This window comes from Hyperolius riggenbachi, chromosome 4 (genome assembly GCF_040937935.1).
Source record: "Hyperolius riggenbachi isolate aHypRig1 chromosome 4, aHypRig1.pri, whole genome shotgun sequence".
NCBI classification, from domain to species: domain Eukaryota; kingdom Metazoa; phylum Chordata; class Amphibia; order Anura; family Hyperoliidae; genus Hyperolius; species Hyperolius riggenbachi.
In genome coordinates this window covers 296,639,734-296,652,115 of record NC_090649.1, presented here as the reverse complement: position 1 = coordinate 296,652,115, position 12,382 = coordinate 296,639,734, and the positions used below count along the sequence as shown (strand labels likewise).

The following is a 12,382-nucleotide window of genomic DNA, read 5'->3' as shown; positions in this document are numbered from 1 at the left end:
CAGTGAACTGGAATGGTTCCAGATAAATCTGACTGGGCTCAGTGATGTCAGGTAATTGAATGAGCAAGAGCTCAGATTTTATGCTGGGAATATACGGCTCGATTTTGAGCCATTAAGATGGCTCGATAGATAATTTCCGACATGTCCGATCACCGTTCAAACGTCTTGCCGCTCGATTTCTCATTAAAGTTAATTGAAAAAGATAAGATAATTGAGTGGGCAAAACGATCAAGCGCAGAATCGAGCGCCAGAATCGAGCCGTGTATTCCCAGCATAAAAGCTGGCTTTCGGGCTACTGCAAGAACAGGATGTAGCAATTCAATACAGCTAACATGTTTATTTGTTCTTAGTGAGCTCAAAGACAATGCGTTTCATAGAGGTAGTCTCCCCCCAACTTCAGCAGATAACTTAATAAAAGTGTGGGGAATATACCCCTACGAAACACGTCTTGCAGTACCGGATGCAACAAATTTGATTTTTGTCTTGAATCAACAACAACATTATTGATTTAAAGGGATTCATTGTCCAGTGCTGCGTAATATGTTGGTGCCTTATAAATACCGTACAATAAATAAAAAAATTAATACTAAAGGGAAACCTCAATAATTAAGTATATGATCATTTTATAAAATGAACCCTATGTATGCAAACTTATTGTGGTATGCAATTACTTGGTTTCATGACAATCTGCATGAATATTGTCTTATTTTCCCAGTGGTTTTTGTCACTTTTGAATTCCGAGATTGGTGTAGGCAGCACAGGGCTGTGTGACTGTGTCAGCTAGTTATAGGAAAATTGAAACTGCATCCTCATCATCATCGCGGTATTATTGTCATTACAACTGCTTTATTTTTATGCCAGTGCATGTTGTCTTTAGGTTGTCTCTATCTTGATGTACTGTGTATATAAATGTGTAAGACATCTAATCATATTCCATTCTCCTGCAGTACCTGGACTGGTCCCATTCAGCTCGTTGAAAGGCACGCCATTTGAAGACAAGATCTTCCTGAACTGGAAGGAGCCCACAGAGCCAAATGGCATTATCACTCAGTATGAGGTACCAGAGCTCACATCTGGTGAAATGTCTTTGTTAAAATAATAGCCATAATTAATCATGTTGCGTTATACAGATTGTTGTTTGAAAGTTCCAAGCAGCTTGAGGTTGTTGGACCGTCATGAAGGGCACAGTAGTAATGAGAATAGCGAAACCCATGGACAGGTGCAGAACAGTCTGTGCTGGTCACATTGTGGATTCTTGTAATAAATTACTACGCTTGCTGATCGTTAGCATTTTGACATAAAACAAAAAATCTGCCGATACATGGTTTTGTAAAGATTTTCCAATGTTACTTGAGGTTTCTGTGGTTCAGCAGTGCAGTGTATTGTTATAACGTGCATGTCGTGATGATGAATGCCATTTTGTAAGATGTCTTTCTTTTGACAGGTGAAGTACAACAGTATTCGGTCTTTTGATCCTGCAGTGCCTGTGGCAGGTCCTCCGCAGACTGTGACTAAGCTGTGGAATAGTACGCACCATGTTTTCTCTCAGCTTCATCCCGGCACTACTTATCAGTTCCTCATAAGAGCTAGTACCATTAGAGGATTTGGTCCTGCAACAGCCATCAATGTTACCACCAACATATCAGGTACAGGCAACTTTTATACCCTCTAAAAATATGAAGGGCTCGTTCACACTAGTCAGTGAGTTGAAATGCATGAATAAAAAACTCATGAATGAATTTGCAAATTGCTGTACATTTCCATGCGTTTCCATGAGTTTTAACTCCCGATGAGTTGAAATGCACTGCACAGCAACTCACTGTTGTACTGTGAATGATAAAATGAAAGTCTATGGACTTGCATATTCCCATGAAAAATGCACTATGTGAAGTGAGTCAAAACTCACTGCAACTCACATAATGTGAATGAGCCCTAATGAAATTGGTGTATGCTAAACAGATCATATTTGAAAATAATAAATTCATAATCGCAAAATCATGACCTCATGCAAATTCAGTTCAAATTTAGCTGAGCGCTACTTAGCTTTCCAGTCCATCGGTGCTTGCTCACTGTTTGCTGTTTCTCACAGCTCTATTCACTGTTCTAATTATATGTACATATATAACAAAAATTAATTGCAAATGAGGAGTGACCTTGTCCAAAAAAGAAGTAAGAGGAAGAAAAAAAAAAAATATTCAGTGGTTCCCAACCTTTTTCAACTTGTGACACATCACACCAAGTATTCCGATATTTGTGACACATCACATGTATAGTAGGGAAAAAAATGTCAGCTGATAATTAGTGGCTACTGCTGCTGCTGGTACAGTAATGGCTGCTACATCTGCTAGCACATTGGTGGTGAGGACTGAGTGATAGTAAGGGCTGGCTTAAGGTTCTAGGGGGTTAATGTGCTGAGTGTGTGTGCAGAGTTAAGTAAGGGTGCTGGATGGGGAAAGGAGGATGAGAGGGTGCAAGCTGGGGACTGAAGGGTGACGGTGCTGGCTGGAGATGAGAGGGTAAAGGCTTGGGGACAGGTGGATGAAGGTGCTGACTTGAGACAGGAGAGTGATGGTGCAGGGTGGGGATGAAAGGTTGCAGGGAGGGTGACATTTCTGGGTGGGAATGAGGGTGCAGGCTGGGGACAAGAGAGTGGGGATGCTGCGTGGGGATGAGAGAGTGCAGCTTTGGGGACAGGAGGAGGATGACATTGCTGGGTGGAGATGAGAGAGTGCAGCCTGGGGATGGGGGTGGGAGTGCTGGGTGGGGATGAGGGAGTTGCAGGCTGGGGACAGGAGGGTGAAATTACTGGATTGGGACAGGAGAATGCTGGGTGCGAAAAGCAGGTGAGGGTGTAGTATAGCTTGCTAAGGTTACCAGCTTGGGAAACATTGCAGCTGCACAGTGCGATATAGTGCTACATGGCACCCCAGTTACCTGCCTCGGTACTGTAAGCAGCAGCAAGTTCATCCAGCCGGAATAATAAAAAAAAACAATCTCCGCCAACTCAAGTACAGTCCTCTATATTCTTCTGCAGAGTCCTCTCCTGGCGCCTTCTGCTAAGCCCCGCCTCCATTTCAGTGATTGTTCCGAGCTCATGGAGGCGGGGCTCAGTAGAAAGAGCCAGGGGAGGATACTGCAAAAGAATATAGAGGACGGCATTCGAGGAGGCGGAGATAAAGACTCTTTAGCCCGCATTTAAAAAAAAATCATTCTGTGCCAGAGAATAGGGCAGATCATCAGCGACACATGAATATGTCGCAACAAACGGGTTGGGAATCACTGGTATAATTCTTCTAGAGGATCTATGACTATATGGTCAACTTTTTTTTCTATCCTGAACCAGAAATACTGAGAAAATAGTGCAGCTGAGTGTATATTCCTTTATTAATACCTGGAATCATTCTCTACTTTGCATGTTTTCACTTGCATTCCTTTGCAACCTGTGTATTGGGAAGTTTGCTGTAAGCTATCTAGCCAGATGAGAGTAAAGGTGCCTGTTAATAGTACAATATTTTCCTCAGATGCGATCATTTGATCAGATTTGCAGGATCATAAGTAATCGAGAGGGGCACTTCTCTCTTCAGATTCCATCATAAAATCCAATGTTCTGAGTGACAAATTTCTGTATTCTAATTGACTGTAGAATAGTTTCATGTCAAATTTCTCCACATACCGGTACTGCGTTTTCTGCAGGGCTGTGGAGTCGCTACAAAAATCATCTGACCCAGACTCCTCAGTTTATGAAACCGCTGACTCCAGGGACCCAAAAATTCCTCGACTCTGACTCCAAAGCCCTGTACAATTTGGTCATAAAAGTCTGATTAAACGATCATGTCTGAGGAAAATATTTTACCGTTAATGAGCACCTTAAAGGTGCCCACTAATGATAGTCTTGATTGTACAATCTTACCTCTTCTATGTTATATGAGGGACTACCTAAGGATTCCATCCATTCACAGTATATTCTCTCAATAGATTTGATAAGATTGTACAATCAAGATTGTATCATTAGTGGGCAGCTAAAAGGACCTTTATTGTGAAAAAGTGTAAATTTTAAAATACATGTAAAAACATACAAATAAGAAGTATGTTTCTTGCAGTGTAAATTTAGCTATAAATTACTTTTCTCCAATGTTGCCGTCACATACAATAGTTAGAAGAAATCTGACGGAAATGACATCCATCTCTTCATGGGGGATTCTCAGTATTTCATTTATCCTTTACAAAAGCACTCCCTGGAAAGGATCTATTCACACCTGCCAGCCACCCCCCACCTGTTTGCACACTATTCTGGCAGTTGGGCTGAACAACCACCATTCACTAAGTGCTTTTGAAAAAAGAAAACCCTGAGAATCCCTCTTGAGGAGATGGGCTAGTCCAAAACCTGTCAGTTTAGTCAGATTTCTATTGCCTACTGTAAGTGACAGCAACATAGGAGTGTTTTATCTGTAATTTATTTGTTGAGTGAGCCACATTGGGCATAGTTTTTTGTACATTTAATAAAATAATTTTTGCAATTTAGTCCCACAATTAAAGCAACCCATTATTATTAAAACATTTTGTTTGCTCTGGAATTTCTTCTCTGTTTTGGAAGATATCCTCTAAGGCTATAGATCTGTATCCTTAGAGGAAATCTTCCAAAACCGTACTCTTCCAAAACAGTACATTTTAAAGATTGCCCACAACATTTTAAACAAGAAAATATAGGTTTGGCTCAAGGGTCACAAGCACACAGGACAGAAGTCATTGTAATTGTAGATATTTGTCATTAGACTGCACAAAGTAGATGAACTGATACCTCCACTACTTATGTTTTTTGAGTCACTAAAATTTTCCATTGAGTGAAATCTTTAAAGCAAACTTGAACTGAGCAGGATATGAAGGCTGCCTTATTTATTTCCTTTTAAACAATACCAGTTTCCTGGCAGTCCTGCTGATCTTTCAAACATCAGGACTATCTGTATCACACACACACCTGAAACAAGCATGCAGCTAATGCAGTCAGACTTGAGTCAGAAACACCTGATCTGCATGCTTGTTTCAGGCATGCAAGTCCGATACTACTGATGTATGAAAGATCAGCAGGACTGCCAGGCAACTGGTATAGTTTAACCACTTAAGTACCAGCGGTCTCTGCCACCTAAAAGTGGATCCGAGGTGAACTTTTACTCATTGCATAATTGTGTTCCTTTCCTATTGTTTATAGGGCATTCCTCAAGCCAAATACTTTTTTGTTTTTGTTTTAATACTCTTAATTCCCTATAAACTACATAAACGATGCCCACAGGTTTTCAGAGAGCCTTGGCAGTAGCAAGGGCTCATGGGAGCTCAGTCTGGGCAGGAGGAGGAGGTGGTGTTACTAGCCATTGATTTCAGAGGCAGAGGGGAGGAGGGGGGGATTAGTTTTTTTTTCCACAGGCTGAGTGATCAAGATGCAGATAAGCCTGCCTCTCTGGGTAATGTTTACAAACAACATGGCTGCTCTCATTGTATCACAGGAAGAAATAATCATGTTCTATTAAAGCTGTTTGCAGCTAGAGTTGCTGTGTAAACTATCTAAACTTTAGATAAGATATATAGACAAGTTACTTGTTATAGTTAGTTTTTCATCTCGGATCCGCTTTAAGGACCAGAGACCTCTGGTATCAGAAACTGACGCATAACATCGAATTGCCAGAGCCGGTCAGGAGCCGCTTTCATTGCCTCTTGACCGTGTTATCAATGTAAGCCAGTAGGAGTTGCTTACATTAATGGACAGGGTCAGGAGCCGATGAAATCGGCTGTTGACTGGCTCACAGGGCTCTGAGACAGCAAGGCTAGTGAGCTGCAGCGGAGAGAGACTGCGACGGGAGTGGTGAGAACGTGTGATGGCGGTGTTGTGAAATCTACACCCTGGCAGGTATTAGAGCACCAAAATGGGGCATAGATTTCAATCACCGCCATCTGGAAGTGGTTAAAAGGAAATAAATATGGCAGCCTTCATATTCCTCTCGGTTGAGGTGTCCTTTACTATAAAACATCTTTATACATTATTTTTATATTTCTTTCTATCACATTTATTTTTTCAGCTCCAACATTGCCAGATTATGAGGGCATTGATGCATCCCTTAATGAAACTGCCACAACCATTACTGTGTTGCTTAGACCTGCACAGGCCAAAGGGGCTCCTATCAGGTATGTTGCGCCAATCGCTTGTGGAAATGTTCCTTGTTTATAATATTAATACACTTTACCATATGTTCAGTCCTGAAAGACTGAGATATTTTCTTGTTGTGAATGAAGAAACAGATGTATGTCTGTGTGATAAAATGTATTTTATGAGTAAATATTTGAGGATGATCAGACCGCCAACATGTTTGTTTGGGTTGCATTACATGCTACAATCTATTTTAACCGCTTAGGTACCAGCCATCTGTGGCCCCTTAAGGACCAGAGACCGCTGGTACAAAAAGCAGGGCCTACCGACGACAAGCCACATGAACCTGCCAATCGTGCCACTCTTCGTCGCTGTAGCTCACTCCCTCTGCCGTTGCTATGACAGCAGAGCTCTGTGAGCCGGTCAGGATCCGACTTCATTGGCACATGACCCTGTGATCAATGTGAGCCGATGAGATTAGCTGTCACACCAACAGCAGGGTGAGTGAGCTGCAGCAAGGGGAGAGTGGCGCGATCGGTGTTAGCGGCAGGGAGATTGAAATCTATGTCCTGACAGGGATAACAGGTCCCAAACATGGGGTTGATTTAAACTTGCGTCCGAAAGCTATTAAAGTGGACTTGAACATATTTGAAATAAACTGTCAGTGTTCCTAATATATTTGCCATTAGCTGAAGCCTTTTGTAAAACCCATCCTCCTGCTAAGCCACAGAGGGTCTCTTATAATGAAGAGAATAGATTTTCAAAGTTTCTAGTTTTACTCTGTCATTACTCGATTGGTGGCTCATGTGGCATAAGTTAAAGCAAGGGCAAGTATTAAGCACCAGGGTGTGTGTGAAGGTCTTCCAAACAAGATTTTATTATTTGCTAAAGTAAATGTACATATTACAGATGTGAAATAAAGAACACACCAAAGAGCGACAATTAAGAAATGCCGACACCTTGGACAACCCCACATTCTTCCTGGTTATTTTAGTGATCCTCTCAGATGGTCCAGAAATACACCCTTAACTGACTTTACCTGCTCCTCCTCCTGCCCTGTTTCATACTTAGAGGAACTGTCGCGAAAATCTTAAAATTTAAAACACACAGAAATAAGTACATTTCTCCCAGAGTAAAATGAGCCATAAATTACTTTTCTTCTATGTTGCTGTCACTTACAGTAAGTATTAGAAATCTGATATTCATCCGAAACGCAGCGTCTGGGTAATTTAGCAGTGTTAGAGCCTCGCTCTCTCTGTTGTCGCTTGCTTGGACTATTTGCACTTCAATTTGTCTATGGACATTATTATTGCATCCACTTATGGTCAGCACTGTCATTTGACATTATTTTGTGACCACATTTGCTACCTATAGCTGCATTGATAATTGAGAACTATTTTTGCTCCTTGCTGTAATTTGCTTGCATCCCTTGCATCCATATATCAGTGTTTGGACCATGGTGTATTCTTGTATATTTTATATATAAGGTGTATGTTACCACTGACATGTTTTTTGACCCATTTTGTCTCAATACAAACTTTTTTACTCATTGCAAACTGATCCCATGGTGTGCGTGTTTTATGTACATATTTTGTAGTTTTTATTATGACATAGCACCTAGTCTGATTTATATTTCTTAAATCCATTAAGAGTGGTGTGCATCCTCATGTGTTTTGCAAGTTTTCTCTTGCCTTATTATCTCCAGCATGATCTTAGTGAATTAAGGCCAATGTCTTTATAAAGAATAAAGGCCATGCTGAGAATTCCCCATGAGAAGATGGACTAGCCCCCGGTTAACGAACGAGATAGGGGACTGTAGGTTCGTTCTTAACCTGAATCAATTCTTAAGTCGGGATGCTGTGCCTTCTCTGTCCCCTGTGCTCCTAGTGTCCCCCTCTGTGTCTTCTCTGCCCCCTCTGTGTCTCCTTGTGTCTTTATTATACCTCTTGTGCCCCCTTAAGCAGAGTATGTGCAGCAGAAGCGATTACAAGTCTCACCTATTCCATGGCGGCTCCAGGCCAATCAGGGCGTCCTCTCTCCCTTCACCATTCCTCCCAGCGGATTCACTAGTAGTGTCGCGTAACGATGCAATCAGAAGAAGCCGCGGAGACTCTTATTGATTGCGTCATTATGCGACGCTAGGGAAGCCACTGGGAGGAACATTGAGGGGAGAGAGGACGCTGCTGATTGGCCTGGAGCCACCACGGATTAGGTGAGTCTTTTAGTTGCTTCTGCTGCGCATAATCTGCTTTAGAAAAGGGGGCACAAAAGGTAGTCTCTGGCTGCGTGACGTCATTGCGGCGGGTCAGCGGGCGTTCGTATCGGCTGGACGTTTCTAAGTCGGGCGTTCGTAAGTAGGGGACTACCTGTACTTACTGTAAGTGACAGCAACATAGGAGAAAAGTCATTTATGGCTCATTTTTCTCTGGGAGAAATGTACTTCTTATTTGTACATGCTTTAAATTTTAAGATTTTTGCAACAGTTCCTCTTTAAATGTTAGTAACCTTACAAATCTGGACCCATCAATAATTGGGTCTCCACTTGAACAATGAGAGATTGTTCATTAAAGATTTGTTAACATTTGCTGGTCAACCTAGCCTTGCATTAGTGTCACTTATTGTTCATCATAGGCAAAGAAAAACATGGGCACCAGTAAAATGCACACCTCTGTGTTTAATGATGCAATGCAGCAAACATTCCAACAGATTTGACAGCAAAAAGGCAATACTTCACCCCATCCAGGTGCACCCAGCATAGAGACCCCTCGGTCAACAATTGTTTCACATCAGAGATGCATCATCAAGGACCCTTAGTGATCTTGGCAGCGTGGGTCGGAGCTCCACGCCAACAGGACAGCGCTTCCCTTTAAAGAACTTCCGGGTGCGCTCACATGATCCCGCCGGCCAATCAGATTCGCCTGCACGCATGACGCAGCCGCATGTGGACAAAAGTACGCATGCACGTATGACCTATACGGGCTAGCTGCCTCCCACGACTGAATGTCGCATTCCATGCGTCCATTCATCCTCGTAGGATATATTATGCTGCTAGACCCTTGCAAAATACCTATTGCCTCTTTGTGCAGGGTTACTGATCGACCAGGGGGAGCAATGACCAGGCGGCCCATACATCCAAGCTGGAAGAATACTCTAGATAGGAGACACAGTAATTCATACATATAAATAATCACAAGAACCATTAGTAAAAAGTGAGAAAAGGTCACCAAGTGTAATGATATATTGGTAGGTGAACAGAGGCGCCAGAAGGATAAAAGTACATAAAATTTTAAAAAAATTGCTGGGAGGAAGTGGTGGACTCGCCTCCGTTAAAGCAGACACCAAGGACTGTAAATATATAGATATACACATTTATTGAAAATACCCCAAAGATGCAACGCGTTTCGCGGGCACAGCTCACTTCTTCAGGCAATAAGCAGGGGATAAACAACAGCAATTCAGTTATAGCAAGCAGAGCACCTCTGTGTGTACAGAGGTGCTCTGCCTGCTATAACTGAATTGCTGTTGTTTATCCCCTGCTTATTGCCTGAAGAAGTGGGCTGTGCCCGCGAAACGCGTTGCATCTTTGGGGTATTTTCAATAAATGTGTATATCTATATATTTACAGTCCTTGGTGTCTGCTTTAACGGAGGCGAGTCCACCACTTCCTCCCAGCAATTTTTTAAAAATTTTATGTACTTTTATCCTTCTGGCGCCTCTGTTCACCTACCAATATATTTGAGTCCCCTCCAGGTGGAGGGGTGATCTACCCCCTTTCTTCCTATCTACAGAGAGCGACTTCTTAATCCTGAGTGAGGACAAGTCTAATCTCCTCACCTGCCTAATGAGTGGTTACCTAGGTGGTAACCCGTGTTTGTGAGTATTACCATCTCACTGTTTCATTTATCCAATCAATTTTGACATACTACACCATATTGGGCTCTCGATTTCTCTTCAACCAAGTGTAATGAAACACACACACATTAGTGTCACTTATAGTAGCACTGACCTGCTGAGCAGTCTCTGCAGAAAAATTGCAGTGGATGCTAAAGCAACAGCAAATAGTGTTCTTCTATTCACCACAGGTCACACACACACACACACTCACACTCTCTCTCTCTCTCTCTCTCTCTCTCTCTCTCTCTCTCTCTCTCTCTCTCTCTCTCTCTCTCTCTCTCTCTCTCTCTCTCTCTCTCTCTCTCTCTCTCTCTCTCTCTCTCTCTCTCTCTCTCTCTCTCTCTCTCTCTCTCTCTCTCTCTCTCTCACACACACTCTCACTCACTCACTCACTCACTCACTCACTCACTCACTCACTCACTCACTCACACACTCACTCACTCACTCACTCACTCACTCACTCACTCACTCACTCACTCACTCACTCACTCACTCACTCACACACACACACACACACACACTCTCTCTCTCTCTCTCACACACTCTCTCTCTCTCTCTCTCACACACACACTCTCTCTCTCTCTCTCACACACACACTCTCTCTCTCTCTCTCACACACACACTCTCTCTCTCTCTCTCACACACACACTCTCTCTCTCTCTCACACACACACTCTCTCTCTCTCTCACACACACACTCTCTCTCACACACACACACTCTTTATCACATTTTTCCTATGTCACTTACAGTAGGTAGTGAAAATACGACAGATCTGTCAAAATTTGGACTAGTCAATCTCCTCATATGGGATTCTCTGGCTTTTCATTATTTGCAAAAACACTGAACTGCAGTTGCTGCATTGCCAAAATACTGTGCAATCGAGTAGGGAAGTTACCTGACATCTTTGTATAGATCCTTTCCAGGGAATGCGTTTGTAAAAAATGTAATATTGAGTTGAGAACCCCTTCATGAAAAGACTAGTCCAAAATCTGTGAGATCTGTAAGCTTTTTACTACCTACTGTAAGAGACAACAACCTAGGAAAAAGGTAATATATGTGCATTTTACTTTGGGTGAAATATACATTACATATTCATCTACTTTAAATGTTTTAACTTTTCCCAATAGTGGTCCTTTAAATGTATGTTAATGGACCACTAATGAAAATAGTAAAAGTTAAAATACATGTAAACTTTTATACAAATAAGAAGTGTGTTTCTTCCACAGTAAAATGAGCCATAAAAGACTTTTATTCTTTATAAAGACATTCCCTGAAAAGGATTCATACAATGATGCTGGCCAGCCTCCCTGCTCGCTTCACACTTTTTTTGGCAGTTGGACAGAGCAACTGCCATTTGCTAAGAACTTTTGAAACTAAACAAAACCATGAGAATCCCCCATGAGGAGATGGGCTAGTCCAAAACCTGTTGGTTCTGTCAGATTTCTACTGCCTACTGTAAGTGACAGCAACATAGGAGAAAAGTAATTTATGGCTCATTTTACTCTGGAAGAAACATACCCGTATTTTTCGGCATATAAGACGCTCCGGCATATAAGACGCACCTAAGTTTAGAGGGCAAAAATTAGGAAGAAAAAAAAATAACTAAACCTAGGTGCGTCTGCAATGCAGGGGCATCTTATGGACCTTTCACCTCCTAAAACTGTCTCTAACCTACTCTATCTACACTACACTATCCCCTGCTGCCCTACCAACTAAGCTACATAGCAATTCACGACACAACGCTGCACTAACACACCACTTCAATACACTTCACTACACTATTACTGCACTAACACAACACACCACTTCAATTCACTTCACTACACTATACTAACACTACAACACCATCAATACTACACCTGATCCTGCCGCGGCGCTCCTTTCCCCCTTCTCTCCAGCTGTGATCGTCTTCTCCCTCTGGAAGTCAAGTTCGGTGAAGCTGCTGCCGCCGCTGGGTCCTCTGTTCCTCCTGTGATGAAAATAAAGATAGGTACATCAGCCGCACGTTACCGATAGTCTATGCTCATCCGAAATTGCCCTTCCATGCACCTTACGGAAAGCCGCCCCCTGCCGCTACACGCTGGGTCCTTCTCGCTGGCCGCCTCCTTCCCCGTCTTCACTGCACGTGCGCCGCGTCATGCGTGACGTCACGCATGACGCGGCGCACGTGCAGTGAAGGCGGGGAAGGAGGCGGCCAGCGAGAAGGACCCAGCGTGTAGCGGCAGGGGGCGGCTTTCCGTAAGGTGCATGGAAGGGCAATTTCGGATGAGCATAGACTATCGGTAACGTGCGGCTGATGTACCTATCTTTATTTTCATCACAGGAGGAACAGAGGACCCAGCGGCGGCAGCA

The 12,382-nt window shown here is 42.8% G+C and overlaps 1 protein-coding gene across 11 annotated transcripts in view; it reads left to right on the top strand.

Moving 5' to 3' along the window:
• The window catches only part of PTPRK (protein tyrosine phosphatase receptor type K), a 571,635-nt gene that overhangs the window by 368,199 nt on the left and 191,054 nt on the right, over nucleotides 1-12,382 (top strand). For all 11 annotated transcript variants that reach the window (XM_068231517.1, XM_068231508.1, XM_068231514.1 and 8 more), the window contains exons 9-11: nucleotides 948-1,057; nucleotides 1,445-1,646; nucleotides 6,069-6,174. In XM_068231517.1, coding sequence (XP_068087618.1) covers nucleotides 948-1,057; nucleotides 1,445-1,646; nucleotides 6,069-6,174 — 418 coding nt within the window. The remainder of the gene's footprint in view (nucleotides 1-947; nucleotides 1,058-1,444; nucleotides 1,647-6,068; nucleotides 6,175-12,382) is intronic.